This window comes from Diorhabda carinulata, chromosome 3 (genome assembly GCF_026250575.1).
Source record: "Diorhabda carinulata isolate Delta chromosome 3, icDioCari1.1, whole genome shotgun sequence".
NCBI lineage: Eukaryota > Metazoa > Arthropoda > Insecta > Coleoptera > Chrysomelidae > Diorhabda > Diorhabda carinulata.
In genome coordinates this window covers 34,797,998-34,818,607 of record NC_079462.1, presented here as the reverse complement: position 1 = coordinate 34,818,607, position 20,610 = coordinate 34,797,998, and the positions used below count along the sequence as shown (strand labels likewise).

Genomic DNA, 20,610 nt, shown 5'->3' with positions numbered 1-20,610 from the left:
AATTTTTGTCTCTTTAGCTAACAAGTTCCAATCCTTAAGACGGGAAGCAAGAAGTTTAGACTGTTGCTTTGATAACCCCAAATCACGTGTTAAATCATTCAACTCACTTTGAACTGGTACTTGGAATCAAAATAGAGTCGGTGCATTATTCTTCGGAGCTTCCTGATGATACGTCGTCCCCAGTATCGTTTAAAACAATATTTTGCGGATCTAAAGGCGCAATCGGGAAATCTTCGTTATGGAAATAACAGACTGCAAATTTGGATACGCGACGTTAGTGGTCTGCACCAATGACGCGCTACAACTAAGGCCCATTTCGCACCAAGCCAGTCTAGTCCATTCGCGTCCAGTCAAGTCGAACGCTTTTGAATTGGAAATATCAACTTTACACGTTCTCTTTGTTTTAATGGTAAGTTTTCAATTCAAAAGCGTCCGACTTGACTGGACGCGAATGGACTAGACTGGGTTCGTGCGAAATGGGCCTAACACAGTACGCGTGGGGGGACCCGCTGCTTGTCTTGGTCTCCAATTAAAGTACCAAAATATTTGAAATAGGCTTTGGCTAGGCCTGGCTTGCAATTTCACTAGACATTCTTCACAAATATACCAAAATTTGTCGCAACGCAACTGCGACGCGTTTGACTCGACATTTTCGTCTTTATAATCACTTTTTGCACTATGAACAGAGAACCACTTACTATGAAACTCAACTAAATACTAATTTTTGATGTTTATTATTCTAAATAATACAGTTCAGGTATTTTCTCGTCCATAAAATTTACCAATATTAACCGCCCCTTTATAAAATTACCTACCTGTTAGCTAATTTAAACAGGGATAATTAAGCTATTTAAAAGTGGTACGTGTTAGGGCTTAATAAATATTTTTTCTAGTATTGCACGCGTATGATAATGATAATAATGATAACAAAACTATTAAATAAATAATTGAAATTTTTGTTCTATTATTTTTCATGTAAACTTCCATTTATGAATCGAAATTTTTAATTAATACTTACTGATATTGCTGATTGATAAAAAATGCGCCGTTTATTTTACTTATTTTGTATTTCTTTTTTTTGTTCGTAAACGTATCAGTTACTTTGAGGATAACCCCAATTTAAACCACAACAATCCCATTAATTTTGAGTCATGGCAAAAGAATGTCGACCCGATATCTCATATCTAAACATTCTTTCGCGATTTGTTTGTGGTTCAAAATGAGTTTATTTACTTCTAATGGGCACACAATTTATACTTCCTTCGAACCTAATTCTCTAGAACCTTTACAAGTCAATTTTGTATTCAAGCCGAGAATTCGTTAACGCGTGTCTCCAATTGTTCTTAAATATATTTACACGCAATAAATTATATTTAGGACGTATTGTGAATTGTTCTAGATTTGTTGTTATAGCAATTATTTAATACAGTGGCTTCCAACATTTTTGTACGTACGCCCCCCTATGTTACACAAGATAATATATAATATCATGTAAAAATATACATAAAAAAATAATTATTTATTATAAGAAATAATAATTTTTAATGTAATAAAAACAAATCTTACAAGAATACAAAAAAAAGAATTAAAAACAACATTATAAAAATTTAATGCGATGGTTGAGCTTGTTTTTCAGCATATTTTTTCTCAAATCGTGGTATCATTGAAGAAATCGCGGTTCTCAATTCCTTTTCAATCACTAAACAAGATCGATACTTTGTTTTTTAGACAGCTACTGTAGAAAAACCAATTTCATATAAGTATGATGTTACAAATGGCAATCAAATTTTTAAAGTTTTGTTTGTCAAAGTAGGATAGTCCTTTATTCCTAGCGAAAATTATCATTTCCTGCTCTGCTGTCTTAAGCCCAAAATCATCATATTGTCCAATCACAAACTGGTTTCTAATCCATTCATATCCGGATATGTCAAAATCTTCTAAGTAAAAAGAGAATTGCTTCCTTCGACTGGTCAAATGATTATTAAGAAAGAACTTTACTTTCTTCTATTTCATCAGCAGGTCAAAATCATTATTTTTCAAACTTATTATCCACAGCTCTAATTTCTAGAAGAATTTTATTGTCCTTCAAGTAAAAATAAGGAAAGTTTAGGCTCTCAACTTATACAAAAAACCTCGTATTAGACCTTGAAAACTAACCTATATTGTCGATGAGTTTTTTTTGAAATATAGGCCTTTCCTTTATGATCATCATTGATGTCATATGTATCCACACCCCATTATATAATTTATATGTTTCATAAAAAGACATTCCAGAGAACGAAAACACCAAATTAGAATCAGGATGTTGCCTTCTAATTTGCAAATCGTCGACCGGCACGAGAAAGTTAATTTGAGAAATTAGTTGATTCATTTTGAATGTTTAGTTTTGTCACGCTATCCATAAATTTTTCGCTGAAAAACGAACATATATTAACATTTAAATTATTGATTATTTATAATGATTTATTAAATACTCTTGTAGCTAAAGCGTTGAAGAATATTCCAAAAATACCATGAAGAAAATATTTGGCCAAGTGACCTTGAAGGCTATTGAGTGCATGTACATGGCAATATAAACAAAATCTAAAAACATAACTAACTAAAACTAAGCATGTGGCTACCAGACGATGAGACAGCATACAGATTTGACAAAAAAACGTCAACGACTTCATACTTTGAACCAGAACCCTACTGTGGTCCTATGAGATGCCACAGAGTCTCATTGGAGAAACACTAAAAAGTCTGAGGAACTCCTCGAGATATCCAGAAACGATATTGAACTTTCTGACAGGTAACTTTCCCGTCAAATACCTCCTTGAGACGATACGAGGCATGGGACGACAACTACAGATTCTGCAAGTTGTTGCACAGATCACTTTGAATATTTGGCTGGATCCGATGGACTCTTTGCAGCTACATCACAACCAATTTCAAAATCTCTATAAAAAGTGAAGATATATCTATGGAAACTTACTTTCTGGCTAAGTTTCAATGACGAATTAACAGTTTTCGAAAAAAAAGCTTAGAATTCTTTCCTTGATAGGATTAATTATTTGTTAATGGAATCAACTGAACAATCTTTCAATTAAACTTAAATTCGTTGTGCTACCAATGGATATCAAAAAAGCAAATATGGACAATCAAAAAGTGACACCATCCAACTTTACTTTTTGGAAGTCTACAGTTTCTCACAGCACAAGAACCAATCAATATTATTTAGAAAACATCCCATTCGGATTGGTAAAAAGAAATATGTTTCCTTATGTTCATGGAGCCCTCGCTTACGATTTTGAACTCCCATTTCTTGTCACGCCAGTCGAGTCTTCCGTGAAACCCCGAGAGTCCGCCTGGACTACTTTGGGAATCATCAAAAGGCTTTAGTACCCTGAAGGAGTAGTACCAACACTCGACGAGAAATTTTTTCGAAGTAGAATCAATAAGATATAGAGTCATCTTGTACAAAATCTTCTAGAAATGTTTTCAAACAAGTCACAAACTCCATGGACTGTTATGGAATAACACAAAATTCGGAATATCACGTTATATAGAAAAGGGGAAAATTGTTCTATAACAATCCGAAAAGCCTTATAAACAATATTGTCCTAAAATAATAATTTATCATTCATAGTTTATATAATTTTTGGGTCGAAAGTGAATATTAATACTGAAATGGTATGTTGGGCGAGGTCGCAACCATATATCTGAGGTGTACCATACCCAACACATGCACTAATTTCTCCGCCTGAAGCGATATTTTGAACTGATGTTGTAAACCAAAGGCGGCGATGAATACATGAAATTCGGGCGAGTATTTATTTTTTTATCTATTTAATTAATTTCAAAGTTTCTCATTAAATTTTATAATAAAAAAAAATAAGAGCAGATTCTATATGAGAAATAGTTACAAGAAAAACTATTGAAAAACAAAGCTGTTATTAGTGGTGAAATCTTAACAAAATTACAGGCACAGATTTTCGAAATTTTGAAACGCGAATAATTCGAAAACTATGAGGAATTCGAAAAAAAGTGCCAGAGTAAAAAATGTACAACACAAAATTCCCTACAGATTGGTCTCTAAACATTTTTTCCTAACCTCAAAATTTTCACCATAAAACGGGTTCATGTACTCAAAAACATTTTAAATTGTGGATAACTCGAAAGCTATGAGGAATTCGAAAAAAAGTGCCGGAGTAAAAAATGTACAACACAAAATTCCCTACAGATTGGTCCCCAAACATTTTTTCCTAACCTCAAAATTTTCACCATAAAATGGGTTCATGTAATCAAAAACATTTTAAACTGTGGATAATTTGAAAGCTATGAGGAATTCGAAAAAATGTACTGGAGTAAAAAATGTACAACACAAAATTCCCTACAGATTGGTCTCTAAACATTTTTTCCTAACCTCAAAATTTTCACCATAAAATGGGTTCATGTACTCAAAAACATTTTAAATTGTGGATAACTCGAAAACTATGAGGAATTCGAAAAAAAGTGCCGGAGTAAAAAATGTACAACACAAAATTCCCTACAGATTGGTCTCTAAACATTTTTTCCTAACCTCAAAATTTTCACCATAAAATGGGTTCATGTACTCAAAAACATTTTGATCTGCGGATAATTCGATAATTTCGAAACAAACTACCGCGACAAAAAATGTAGTCCAACTTTCTGTACAAAATGGTTTCAATATTTTCCTAATCTCAAAATTTCCATTTTAAAATCGGTTTGAATGCTCAAAAATATTTTGGATAGCGTTGAATGCGTAGAATCGGAGCCAAAAATGTAGATCACACAATTCTTCATAAATTGGTTCCTAGACAGTAATGCAGTACGGACTCAGCATCTGTTTACTGAATTTCTGAATACAATGTCACGACTCGCAATCGATTCTGTGTAACGGGCTTTCACAAATACATCTTAAAATTTTCTAAAAAACTTACTATTGAATATTTAAGGACACATTTACGGAAAACCAGGAAATTTTGCATTGCATTTTCAAGCTTCAAAATAAGTACCCATATTTTTGTGAAAAAGAAACTATTAAGAAATCTGTGAATATTGAAATAATAATCAACCGAGAACGAAGATAGTGTTCATAATCGCGTTTTTTAAAAGTTGGTTCATTTGGAACCAAGAAGTAGTTAATCAAAATATTGATAATAACACGAACGACAAATGTCTCGTTGGATTTGCTTGTTTATATGGCGAATGATGAAAAATATTCATTGAAACTTCAAGTGCTTACGTGGCCAATATACCTCTTCATCCCGCAAGTAGTTTTCCAAGAGTTGGAGCAGTTTCCATGTGCCTCAGGTTTGGATTCGCACTGCGGATGCTCCGGCTTTCGACGTTAAGAGAGATTTACTCAGAAATAGTGGCTCCAACGAACAAATAACTAAAGACCTTTTGTGTAGAAAATTTTATGCTTTACATTTTTTGTTCTGGCAGTTTTTTTCGAATTTCTCTTAGTTTTCTAGTTATTCGCGTACCAAATTTTTTTAACAACTGCTAGGTTTATTCAGTAACCGAAATCCTCTGAGAATCTAGAAAATCAGAAGCGCCCAATTTAATTTCTAGTTGTACTTGAGTTCCGTAGTCTCCCAACTATTGTGGTGGCTAGGGGTGGGTTTTCTCTCTTACTATGAATCGAATAGTGCGAGAAATTCAGGTGAAAATTGGCCATAATAGACAATAGTATTTTACGTAACTAGAGAAGTGGTTTTTTGTTATTGATCGAGTTGAAACTAGTTTCATAGATTCACCTGCATAAGTCGTCCGAACTCTGCTCAGATACAAAAAACTGTACAGCTCCATTCCCAATTTTTTTTAAATTTAGTCTGAAATGGTGAATGTCACGTTCCAACAGTATTCCAGACATTTATTTTGTTTGTTAAACCCGCCAATGGTTAATTTAAGTCTGGTTTTAGCTTGAGACCAACTTTTATTCATTGATATTCCATATAATAATATGGTAAAAAAGAAAGTGGTTCTAGATGAAATGTTTTTTTGAAACCTGTACAATATAGCGATATCACATGTAGATATAAATAATTTGCTTTATATTTTTGATTTGGGGGTGCAAATAAAACAATACGTTTAAGGCATTAAACGTGAAAAGACTACAAAGCACACAGCGAAGTTTATGAAAAATGTAGATCGCAAAATAAGGAACAAAAATTTAAAACAAACAGATGCGAAAACAATCTTATTGTTTAAACTTCAACGCTGATTTCTGTGTAAAAATTTATTTCTGAAGTTGTTAAATAATAGATTGACAAGAGGTTTGTTACATATAAATATTTCTGATAGAGATATCGAAAATGTTGACATCATTTTTCGGAAAAAAAATAAAAATAGTAAGACTTCCCATGTAACTGTAATTATCCAACCAGGTCGTCAATTATTGCATGTTGAGCATCCTAATTTCGAAAAAATCACTTCCAGACACGCCACTTCTATCAAAAATGTACCGAACTTTGCGAAAATTTTGAAAAAAGAAGGAACCAACTCGATTCATGAAGTAGAATTTTCTATATCGAATGTAGTAAAATTACTTTTTGGATTAAAACCAAAATACTGCGATAAACTGATAGCTTCGAAATGGATCTTACTGGTTTTATGACACTTCAACGTCGATTACGAAAACAGAAAAATTTTGGAGAAAATAATATATTTATTCTTCAACTTAATCTCCTTTTAGCTCCATGCACTTTTCTTCGTAGTTTTTGCTTGATTTCTTCGCTCAAAGGTTACAAAAAGTTCGCATAATACTCGACGTTGATAGTTTTTCCTTTTTTAAGAAAGTCAATGAAAATTATCCCAAAAAACCGACGTCATGACCTTGCCTGCAGATGGAACAATCTTTGCTTTCTGTGGATCCGGTTTTCCTAGTATATCATTGTTTTGATTGTTCTTTTGTTTCGGGTGTAAAGTGATGGACTCACGTTTCATCCAAGATTATGAAACGGGCGTACGAATTCGGATGGAAACATCTTCACGACGCTGTTTTTGTTCCATTGTGAGCAAACGCGACACCCATCTTAATCACAGCTTTCTTATGTCCAAATTTTCAGTTAATATGAGATGTACCGCACTTTGTGAACTGGACGATCATCCAGTACCGCTTCGTGGATTTTCCTCAACATTTCTGGAGTCGTTACCTTAATTGGTCATCCATTGCGATGCTGATCTTCTCAGGTCGTACGGCCTCTTTAAAATTCTGTTGTCCAATAGTTTACTGTGTATATGAAGGAGCAGTCTTACCCAGAGTAGAATCTAATTCATATTGGTTTTCAATCAAATACTAAACAAAGTAGCATCGACTCGAAACATCGACTGTTTGAATTGTGTACTTTCTGATACAATAAATCCTCGTATTGGGAATGGAATGAGATGTTGCAGCAATTCAAACAAAACTTTTATTTCTACAGAAAAAGTCTAAAGCTAACGTCTTGGCTTTGCTGTACAAACAAATAATATTCATTTCTACTATTATAAAATATAATTTGATTTTCAAATAACCACCTACTCGTTTTTTTTTAAAGTTGATGCATTTTGTTTGTTTTTAAATGTGACCAGTTCAGTTGTGCGGATACACTCACGTCAAATGAAGTGAAAAGTCGAGGTAATGTATTATTTGTAATAATTAATAACATGTTTATGATACAATAAGGCGTAAACAACTGTTTAGGTAAACTTCGAATGTGTTTATATAATTTGACCACGTTAATGATGAAAGTAATCAATGTTTGTACTGAAATTTCGTATAATTTATTTAATGAGGGCTGTTTATCTTGCAAAACTTATTACATGTAAAATTTTACACGTTGGGAAATATCCTCTTAAGCCAGTCATCCATGAATTCACATCTGATTTTTATGTTAAAAATTTCTACGTTCCAAAATATTTATCTTATCATAATAAAAATGCTTTCTGGAATGGAAATTTCTATTTAGAATCCTTTTCATAAATTTTCTATTCATCCTAATACATAAAATCAATCTTTCAACTACTTAGAACTGGGTCTTTCTTGCCTTTCTGGTCCAGGAAGAAAATTCTAAATGGTCGCATTGAAATCGTCGACATCACCCAGCCAATTATAATTATTGAATGCGCTATATCTGGGAAAACACGCTGAATAAGCTTCTTTTTTGAATTTGTGAAGATGAATTGACATATTAGTTGTATCTTGAACGCGAAGTATTTTCTCAAATATTATCAGATTTCTTCGTTGATCCATGAATGTTTTTTGTGTAAATCATACAAAGATGTTGGTTTCCACTTTTGTTAATCGTATTTTAATCGATTTGATGCAATTCAAAATATAATATGGGAATATAATTATACTAATTTTCAGTAACAAATTGTAAGGACACTTATTTTCTATTCATTACTCATCGTCCGCCAAATAAGAAACCGTGAAGTCATTCTCTTACATAAAAGGACTCGTATCTTAGAATTTTAGTTTTAATTTATTCAGTAATAAAAAAAGTGGATTCGAAATAAAATTTGCGTGATAAACAATAACATCAATATTGTCTTTTTTATGTGACGGGCGTTACGATTGTTATTGAAATAAGGTATGATTAAATCATAGACTCCACCTAATTATCAATGTAAAAACACATTTTCTTCAAGAGCAATACAATCACTCCAACGCTTCTCTAACTTCTCGATGTCGTGCTTGTAGAACAATTTATGTTTTGCCTCAAAATAGGCTTCAATTTCAGCAATTGCTTCTTCATGAACCATCGTTGCAATTGTCTTGGTGAAACAACGGTTTTTTCTTATGAGCCCGTTTTTCCTTGATTTTTGTACTCAAACAATCCAGTAACTCTATATTGTATTGACAATTGATTGCCTCTCCCTTTTGGTAATAGTCGATGAACAATATTCCAAAATACTGAAGCTATAACGTTCCCAGCAGACTATTATGTCTTTGGACACTTCGGACGTGGTTCACCGGCTGCAGTCCACTCAGATGATGATCTTTTTTATTCTCGAGTGAAGTGATTGATCCATTTTTTATCTATTGTTACATATCGACGCGAAAAAATTGATTTATTACGTGTAAATATGATCAAACACTGCTCTGAATCATCAACACGTTGTTGGTTTTGGTCGACTGTGAGTAAACGCGGCACCTACTTTGAAAAAATCTTTCTCACGGTCAATTAATGTTCCTGAATAAGAACTAGAATAATGGAGATTGTAGCAAATTTGGAAAGGAGAACTCTTTATTAAACTACAATTCCCAGCTTTCGATAACCTAACTAATTTGTGTACTTTTTTGATGTTTTCTGGAGTAACCATATCAATTTAACCAGACCAGAACGATCACCATCATCGGTGTCTGAAGGATCACGTTTAAATTCAGCAAATCAATAACTAATAGTTCTTTTCGTTGGAGCAGAATTCGGATAATATATTTAAAACTATTTCTGAGCTTGTCAGTATTTTTGTTTCAATTTTAATTGTTTTGAATCCATTCTTTTGAAAATAACAAAAGTAGCGTCACTTAATCGGCTGTCTCTTTTGTCTGACTAAACGAAAAGTCACGAAATTTTACTCATAGTATTTTGAAAGTTGGTACTTCATAAACGTCATATGGATTTGACAACGGCAGCGCCATCTGTGTTTCAGTCACACGACTTATTGATTGATGGTATATACCCATAAAATAAGTTGCGTAAAAAGAAATAAGTAAATGAGGCTTATGAAGAACGTAAACATTACAAAAGTTGAAACAACGAGAAATTCTAAAACACGAATAATAATAACTGAATTTTGTTGTGCGAACACCTTGTATTTATACCTATTTTGTCCCTAATCGATATGAGTAGATAGTTCTCGAAGAGCATTCTAATTTCTGTCGCATGTCAACTATAGAAATGGGTCAGTGTCGATGCCGTTGGAAAATCGCTTTTCATAATAAATTTCAGTCGTTTGTTAGTTTTTATCTACCTACCTCTGTTTACTACACACATATAAATATACATACACACATAGATTAGATATCGGTTGTTACCTAAGAATACCTATGACGTAGTTTTATTGGTGTGTCGCGTTTCGTGATATAATACAAAACAAATGTAATAGAAGGTTAGTTTCGACGGTATTCTCTTAGTTTAGGATATACGAAAGTGATAAGAACTATAAAAAGTTGTAAAGTAGTATAATATGTATGTCAAATGTCATATTTAAATCTATTCATGTCAAAATTATAGACGCCCGAAAATACGAAAAATAACAATGGATTCTGCCGTCTTTATTGGCGTTATATTATTAAAATAAAAAATAAAAAAAGGGATTTTGGGCCCACAACTCACTTTGGATTAAGAGTTAATTCCGATGTTTGTTTTTTCGCCATCAATCACCTTGATTATTCCTGATACAGACTCGCGCGACGAGCTTACTTGAGGCTCTAGACACGCGTGTTCGCGATCGTAGGCGACGGGAGTGTTAGCCATCCACACTCTCCATTCTATTTTCACGTCGTCATGTCCTTTGTATCGATACCTGAACAGAGCGACAGGGAGAGAATCCTTAAGATAACATTCATTTCCTTTCTTTTATTATGTTTTCAATACAATTTTTTATACTGTTAGAGGAAGAAACGTCACGATACTTCATATTGTTTTAAAGCAATAGCTTCAAGATTTTTCTAAGAAAAATACAATTTCGTGGGCAGGTTCTTTGCCAGTGACTTGCGATTCAAGGGGTGTAGCTTGGGTCGTTTTGTTTTTTCCGAGTGTATATTTACTTTTCGCTTGAAATTATGGACAGTTTTGACCAGTTTTCGGAGAGCAATCGGGGAATTTATGGTTTTTTTGGATTTTCTTTTAATCAGAAATAGGGTGGACTCCACTTCCAAATAATAACTATTATTTTCAATTTATTATATTGTCCTGTAAAAATACAGTACCTACTAGAAGAACGTAAGCATAAATTAACGAAATGACATCGTTGGGTGCGTGGTCCTCTTGCAAAAACGTGATCCCTGAGATTATTCTACAGGAAAAATCGCAGGATTTCAGATTGTTGTCCATTTGCCATCGTAAATTTTCGAAAGTTTCCAGATAACTTTGAGCCCCCACGAGACCTTCCACATAGATACCTACCCACAGACACACCCCAGACAGGTTCAAATCTTCTTCAATGAAAATGTGAGGATTCTGGTCGTTGCAACTTTTCAACTTCATCCGATTACAAAATGGATCGCTGTAGACTGCATATTAGGTACCACTCACAAAATTCCAATTTGCGATCGATATAATCCTCCTGAAGAACGTGGAGAAGACGCGAACGCCACTGTTTCCATATTTTTCTTAGTTGTAACAAATACCGTTCCCCTACAACGCGGCGCGTCGGCAACAGAGCCCGTTATTAAGAATTTTTGGTACATTATCTACATTTTTGAACGATTTGGTAGCGTCGAGCTCGGAAATTGTTGTTGAAATACTGTTAAACGTAATTTCGAACGCAGATACGACGACGTGAACTTGTATGGGTTATTCATTCTGAGTCTACTCGTGTACTCACACGTTTAAACACCTGGGCAAACCCCAAACCCTGCCTAACGACATCAAAGGGTTCGAGCCAAAACGCCTGATCGGCGTCTCAAAGGACATAGGACTTTGGTAACGTCAAGTGGGGCACAACATGCTTCGTTTCAATCTTTTTCGATAGCGTTGCCAGATTCATGCTGACCTTTGTATATTAACTTTGTGGTTTTTAGTTTTTGATATTCCCTTTCTTCATAGGTTCACAATTTTGTATATTTTTTTTTATTTTTCATCGTTCTAGCGAACTTACAGCATTTCATATTCCCTTGATCTAAATTCCAACCTATTAATAACAATATCCATAAATGTTTATTGTTACTTTGCTATAATTATGCATCGCGTTCATTCTAAAAATATTTAGTTTATATCCGTAAGAGTTGAGAATCTAACAGTAGTCGATGTTCTCAGGCGTCCGTTACGTAATATCAAAATTATTATCTTAGACGCAATATTCCATCAATTAAATAATTAATATATTCATCTCAAACGAAAAATATTCGCGTATCAAACAATGTAGGAAAACATAATTTAATCGTTAGCATATCCGACTTACTTTCTATCGACTGAATATTCAAGATGAACGATCGGAAGGAGAAAATACAATGACTTCGAATTTTAATTGTTGTTACAAATGATCTTATTATCCTGGTGATTTATGTAACAGCCAGAAAGAACTATTTCGTAATAACCCAGATGATTTATAAGTCATTAAAATTTGAACGTTATATTTATCTTGAATTATATGTTGAATGAAGGACAGTACAATATAAATAAATATCGTTTATGAGATGTGATCAAAGAATATAATTAAAAAAAAAAAAAATAAATTTGATTTAGTCTCTTGATAAAAACAAAAATTTTGTATATATTTTTCGAGCTTTCGGAAAATATATTAAAGTTAGTCCACTTTGGTGTTTTATTGCCACGTTCCCAATAAGAAACCGTTGATAATAAATCTGGCTAAGACTTCGTTACAATTCATATAAATATATTTATATCTTTTAGATTTTGAAAAAACAAATTCTTTAAAAAATTCAACGCCGTTAACAACCAACTAACCTATATATTTCAACTTCACTTATAACGACCTAACCTATAAAATTTATTGTCATTTATGTTCAAACCAATAAATTTTCAGTTACATTCATAACGACCTAGCCTATTGAAATTTTTGAAATTTAATGTTATCCATAAATTAATCAATCAATATTGAACATCATTCACTACAAATTACCCTGTCTAACCTATAAAAATTCAACGTCATTCATAATAACTAACATTCTAACCAATTAAAAATTAATAAAAATTCCTATAGCAACTAGAATCAATATTTCTATCAACGTCAATTTGAATATTGAATTTTGAAACCTATGAATTTTTACAAGAATTAATACAATTCAAAACCACGGAAAATCTCAATAAATTATTGTAAGTAAAAATTTTATTATTTTCATACATTTATACATATTTCTTATATTGTATTTGATCATAATTTCAGTCCCAGACGATGAATACAAAAGTATTCGAAAGCTCGGAAAATATATTAAAGTTAGTCCAGTTTGGTGTTTCATTGCCACGTTCCCAATAAGAAACCGCTCTTTATATATATCTTTCTTATTTCTTAAATCTTTTGATATATTAATGCTTCTAAATGCTCATGATTTTGGGTATCTTCTGTTTCAAAGTTGTTTTTTTTTTAAATAATTTTTGAAAGATTGATAGGTGATTGACGTTCCGCCTTGACTTCGGTTTTTATCAAGATATATTTTGATAAAGACTGAAGTTAAGTCGAAACGTCAATTTTTTATCAATCTCTCAAAAATTATTAAAAAAAAACTTATTAATTATTATATATAAATATATTACCTGAAAACATTGACTAGTTGTTGCTAGTTGTTTACAATGATTTCAGATCCAGCTTTTTCTGAGCTTCAAAGGTCTATATTTATTTATTTATCTGTAAATTATCGACTGATTTGTGTACTTTGTTAAAATTAAAATGATTCTATACGATATCTTTTGTATAATTTAGGTTACAATAAAATTTTACCACTTGTCGATTGAGAAAGTTTCGAATAGAGAAACTGATAATTAAATTTATGATAAATACTGCAGTCACGCACTCTTCCTTCTGAACACCTCTATTGTAATCAGAATAAAATTTATGTTTAGTTATCGCATTCCAGGTACTCAACAAGGGTAAAAAAGGATGAACCACATATTCTAAAGCCAAAAATAACTCAGGTTAACTTGTCCAGTATGAAAATTCATAATCTAACCAATTAAAAATTTATAAACATTCCTATAGTAACCAGAATCAATATTTCTATCAATGTCAATTTGAATATTGAATTTTGAAAATACAAAAGTATTCGAAAGCTCGGAAAATATATTAAAGTTAGTCCACTCTGGTGTTTCATTTCCACATTCCCAATAAAAAACCGTTCTTTATATATATATATATCTTTCTTATTTCTTACATCTTTTGATATATTAATGCTTCTAAATGCTCTTGATTCTGTTGAAAATTAGTAACTTCAAAGAATCATAACTATTTCTAAAAATGGAGAAGCCTTGTCAGTTCTAGTTGATTAGTGTGTGGTAAACGTCACCTCTAAGTGTCCTGCGATTGAACTTGCTGCAAAATTCCCACTGCCCAGTCTAAGGGGTTTATTTCACATTTAGAGGATTTCATATGATTAGAGTAACCCCTTATTTTCTATTGCCCCTTGTATCATTGAAATATCCTAAGCAAACGAATTCTATTTTTATACTGGAATTATCTGTATTCGGTTCTCAAGTATATATTTATAGATTTACACTGTGAAAACCATATGTCTTAAAATAAAATTGAAATGTGACAATTTCTAAATAGTTTGCCAAGAAATAACCATTTATACAGTACGGGTGCTAAACAAAAGACATGAGTGAGGGAGTGTGAAAGAAAATAGCTTAAAAGCAAGTCCATCAACCGAAGAATTTTTTAATTATTCCATCTGAATGATAATTTTTATATCCTTGATGAAATTTACCAATAGATCTGAAGTATGAGAGTTATCTGTGTTTTTTCTCACTTATAGTGTTTTCTTGCTTACCCAGTTCTCTCTTAATTTTACTTACTTGTCTGTATAAGTGCTGAAAACTTCAGTCTGAGGTCTGAAACTTTTGGCGCTATATTGTCCGTTTCCACAAAAGACTGTAGCCTAATACCAAATCAGTTACTATACAAATTTTACTTAATTCAGTGATTCAAAGTTTGAATTTTCGAAGATCATATCTAACAAAAGCTTTATTTTGTTTCAGACTGTCAGTAGTCGACCCAGGACTTGGTCGTCGTATTCAAATATCCGTGCCAAAAATGTCAACGATTTCCTCAACATGAATAGTGCCGATGATCTAACAGTTTATCGAGATAATAACGAATCATTTCATTCGCCTAACCTCCAAAGACGAACCTTGGGTTGTAGTTACGATTTTCCCGAAAAATCGAACAAAAAAGATAAAAAATGGTCGATAAGCAATATATTTCGACGAAAAAAGAAAGAAGAAAGCGAGAGTAGCAGCGAGGAGGATATACAGAAAAAAGGATTCCTTAGTAGGAGAAGAAAGAAATCAGATAGCCGAAAGAAACGACCAGTAAAACCAGCCATACCATTCGATCACGTCGTCATGCATCCTGGTTGTCGTAATTCGCTAAGTTATAACGGATATAATTACGGTGAAGATGTTGGTGTTTTATCGGATCCTACCGCCGGATTTTCTAATTACGCCGATAGAACATTACCGCACATTACTCCACAACAAGAATCCACTCAGAAAATCAACGATCTTACTAAAATTAATTCAGTATCCGGTTCCGTGGATAGCGTAAGAAAAAGTAGACGCGGTCAAACTAAAGCTCGAGCTGAAGCTAGAAGAACGTCGTCTAGAAACAATAGTAGCTCCGATGAAGGAGAATCTCAACATTCAAACTCATCATTGAAAATTCGCAGTGAAGAAAATTTGAAAATTACCGATAAACATCTCAACAAACGATCGAGAGCAGCTAGAACCGAAAGATATTTAAAAAGACATTCTCGCGATGGCGAAAATCCGCACAATTATTTAAGATTATCTAAATCTGACGTGGAAAGTTCTCTAATGAATTGGAAATATTCCGACGATAGTACCAGATCGCCCAGTAGAAGTCCATTGGTACCTAAAATAACACCAACAACGGATAGTAATCATAAATTATCGTTTTCTAGTTTAAATTCGCAAAGCAGTAATATATCTGGATTATCTACTATACCTCCTAGTCACTACACTTCCGGTAGATTCCGGGTTAGCAATTCTACAAGTAACCCATCTTATAAACCACCTCAATCAATGAATGATTATAATAATAGCATTAGAAAGAATATTCCAGAAAAATATCTTGCCGAACAGCGAAGTATTTCTTGTGATGCTAATATACACAAAGCCGATTATTCACCGGAAGTACTTCACGTACAGTTTCCTATTATGAGACCTAAACGCGGTTTTAAAAACTTGAGTCTCGTAGATACTTCTCAAATAAACAATTTGAGACACCAGCCTCCACCGCCGCCGCCGAGAGATCCTACTAGATCGCATTATTTCGAAAGCGGTAGACCAAATACATTTTATTTCGACAATTCAACGTATTCCAAAACAAAACCTTTCCATAACGAACAAAGGAAATATAATTCTTTTAATCTCCATCCTAATTTTCGTTCTACGTCAGAAGATCAATTAGCTAGAAATTCTTTTAATGTTCAGTTACAGTGTAGGCCGTCGTCTACTACACCCGAATCTCAAAAATTAAAAAACGAAGAAGTTAAAAATTATAATTATCTAACGGATAAAAAACCCAGAAGCAGAAAACCGATATTTATTAAACCGAGCGGTAAAACAACTAACGACGAAACTAATACTAACAACGATTGTAAAAAAGCTTTGAATTTTTGGAAAGAAATAGATCGACAGAATTCTTTAACAAAAAAAAATGTGGAAAAACCGCAAATGTTTACTAGTCACACGCAAGTACAAACCAAAGTCTTCCTCCCCAACGAAACATCTAATACAAAAACTATCTCTAGTCAACAAGCCCCAACGAAATACGAAGTAAAAGAAATACCTTTGAAAGACGATTCTTCTTCAATCGGCTCAATCAGTAAAGAAGATATAAAACGAAAATCGGCCAATTTAGAAGAAGCCTTATACGAATTAGAAGCTATATACAACAGTTTAAAACTAGGAGATGAAGATTTACTCGAAAGAGCGGAACAACGAGAAAAAGAAAATCAATACAAGTTATTACAAGATCTTTCTTATCCCAGTTACACATCTCGAGGAGCTCTAAGCGATTCCGGTTTCAGTTACGAACCATTCGATACCATCGATTCACCTCGCCGTAAAAGATTATCCAAAAGAAATAACAAAATAGATCTTAAACTTGACGATATGGCATTTAGAAAATTGAATAAAGATAGAGCAAACACCATAAACGATCCGCAATCTGTTACGTCCCAAGTTAGTTACTTAATGAGATCACCGGTTTTTTCTTGGGTACAGGAACCTTTGGAACCGAGTAACAATAACGAACCGGATATAACTAGAGATGATGTTGTATATAGAAACGTTAAACACTCCAATAATTTATTAAAAGTGATAGAACCTCAACCGCCTTTCGGTATTCCTTTAGGACCGATAACACCTGCCGCGAACAGCGATTACCTTCATGCTAAACCCGAAACTATATACAAACCTACTTTTAAACATAAAAAGATACCAGATGTAGTTAAAGACGATTTAGCGTTTAGGAATTTACGTAAAGATTCTAATAAAGGTCCGGCGTTACCGCCTTTGTCTAATGAAGATAATAAAGTAGATACATCTCTAAGTTATTTGAGAAAAAAGAGAGCTCAACGATCCATGTCCGCTAATATAGGAAGTATACTTGGTAATCGTTCAGACGGAGGTATTAAATCTATTAGAAATACTAACGAAGACGTCGAAAATGAATTTAAAACTTTAACCGATATAGCAGATGCAATGGAAATAGCGAGAAGAGTACTAAAAGAAAAAGAAAACAAAATAACTGCTACAAAAAAAGCTTTTATGAGCGATACCGATGCAAATTACATACATTCTAATGATGCTCACAAAGAAAGTCGATTAAACTTTTTGAACGGATTAAAGAATGTAGATTCACCAAAACTAGTAAACAATTTGAGTTTAAAACCACCAAGAGGTTTAACACCCGAACGTAGACGATCGCCTAAAGAATCGACGCCGATTCCGACGTCTCCGTTCGAAGATAAGAAAATGTATAACGACGAATCAACTTCTTCGTCTTTAGACGATTTGTTGAACGCATTAGCCGAAGAAGCTAAAGAAACTACCGAACGCATTACCAAAGAATTAACGAAACTAAGCGAAGAAAAAGAAAATTTAACAAATAACAAAGCGGAATCTTTGAATAAAAGACTATCAAAAGACGCAGTGTCGAATCGAGCGGAAAAACTCTTAGAAAACGTGGTAGATAGTACGAGTTGCGTAACTGTTGAAAAAAATGTAGAAGAACAAGTTAAACAGTTGGTTCCACAACCTGCAAATACGGAATCGGCTACTTTAGTCATGTCTAGGTTTCACGATAACGTACAAGAAGAAAGCGCCAAGGCCGAATCTGAACACGACTACGAAAATTTGATTTCTGATAACGAAACGAATAAAAGCCGATCACCTTTCGAAGAACATAAAGCCGAACTTGTTGCTACGTTCCAAGAACTCAAACAACAAGTTGAGGATATAAATTTTCCAATCGATAAGTCGAAAAAGGATGCGATTAACGATGATCTAGAAAATGATGCGGTTACAGGTGAGAAATCGTGTGTAGCTTTGCCAGATAGAGAATGCGCATTTTCTGTTAACACTAACCGCCAGATTTTCACCGCTAGCTGTGATATTATTTTAAGGAAGCCATTTAATTTTAGTTTAGTCGAAGATTCCGAAACCAGTTCGGGGTTCCATTCGAATTGTTCTTGCGGCGACAGTACGCACTTCAAATCTGACAATACCAACGAATGTTTCGATTCAAATACGAATCTGGATTCGTTAGAAAGTTTGAAATCGCCGAAATTAGTATTAGAAACCTCGAATAAAGTGGCTAAATCGGATCTTCCTAAAAGTACGAGATTAGTATTGCGATACGCTAAAGCTGATATTCCGGGAACTTCGCATGATCCGAGAGCAAGAAATGCCGTCGATAATGTTGATGGACGACGCGGTCTTAACGATGATGATAATATACCGTGCCCCTCCTGGTACCGCGACCCAACTATCATGGCATTTGCATGTTCTTATGGTATTGCATGCGTTCACCAATTGGCTTCATACGATTTATTTGCCGTATTGAGTATTTTGTTTGCTGTCCTTTCATTCATCGCCGCACTATTTCTTCAATAGTAACTCTCTTATCTACGTATTAATACAAAATTTAGCTACGCTGCTCTGCATAAAATTGAAGTCACCGACATTTTTAATTGTATCGTAACTTGATTTACTAAATTATTCAGCAAAATCAGACATATACCAAGTAAAAGTTGAGGGATTCTGCATTTATTTTTCGTGACTTGACGTGACGCAAGGAGAATCATCTTAAATAGGAAACGGTTGAAACGAAGCGGGTTTAGCTACGAAAAAGAAGTTGAAAGTTTACAGACGAAATGATATGTTTCAAACGTCAAAATTTTAGATTTCACTTTTTTCACTGTACATATACATTCCGAATTTTCGAATACTTGTATATTCATTATCGAGAAATTGATTAATCGAGAATTGTGATGTTCTGAAACCTTTAATATGATTCACGCGATTCAAAACCCGATATTCAAATTTAAACGTTACGTGATTTTTTTTGCAATTTGATTTCGTTTGTTTTCCACAATCCCACAATTAAAATGATCATGAATTAAATGGCAAACATCTCAGATGAGAAAATTGTATAAGTTGTTGAAAATCCCTAACCAAACATTTATTTTTTGCTTTCTGCGCTTCTTTCTTTTTCGTCTAACAAAGAGAACTTCTAATTAGACACTTTTTTCTATACAATTGGTACAAAACGTTGCTTCATCAAACAACTCACTTTTGAACGTTCTTTTCTTAAATCAGTTTACAATACTGCAATCTGTGATTTGAATCATCTTATTACCAATCAAATGATTTGAAGAATTCTGTAGATTTCTGATCATCATCTGTGATTTGAATCATCTTCTTACCAACAAAATGATTTGAGGAAATCTGTGATTTGAATCATCTTCTTAAAAATAAAATGATTTGAAGAAATCTGTGGATTTCTGATCATTATCCGTGATTTGGATCATCTTCTTACCAACAGAATGATTTGAGGAAATCTGTGATTTTAATCATCTTCTTATCAACAAAATTATTTAAATAAATCTGTGGATCATCTATGATTTGAATCATCTTCTTACAAAGAAGATGATTTGAAGAAATCTGTGGATTTCTGATCATTATCCGTGATTTTGATAATTTTATTACCAACAAAATGATTTAGAGAATTCTGTAGATTTCTGATCATCATCTGTGATTTGAATCATCTTATTACCAATTAAATGATTTGAAGAAATCTGTGGATTTCTGATCATTATCCGTGATTTTGATAATTTTATTACCAACAAAATGATTTAGAGAATTCTGTAGATTTCTGATCATCATCTGTGATTTGAATCATCTTATTACCAATTAAATGATTTGAAGAAATCTGTGGATTTCTGATCATTATCCGTGATTTTGATAATTTTATTACCAACAAAATGATTTAGAGAATTCTGTAGATTTCTGATCATCATCTGTGATTTGAATCATCTTATTACCAATTAAATGATTTGAAGAAATCTGTGGATTTCTGATCATTATCCGTGATTTGGATCATCTTCTTACCAACAGAATGATTTGAGGAAATCTGTGATTTGAATCATCTTCTTATCAACAAAATTATTTAAATAAATCTGTGGATCAT

General features: G+C 33.1%; 1 protein-coding gene across 1 annotated transcript in view; it reads left to right on the top strand.

Moving 5' to 3' along the window:
* LOC130891788 (uncharacterized) overlaps positions 1 to 20,610 on the top strand; it is a 122,648-nt gene that overhangs the window by 8,612 nt on the left and 93,426 nt on the right. Inside the window, exons 2-3 of the mRNA XM_057796751.1 lie at positions 14,871 to 19,033; positions 19,145 to 19,164. Coding sequence (XP_057652734.1) covers positions 14,871 to 19,033; positions 19,145 to 19,164 — 4,183 coding nt within the window. The remainder of the gene's footprint in view (positions 1 to 14,870; positions 19,034 to 19,144; positions 19,165 to 20,610) is intronic.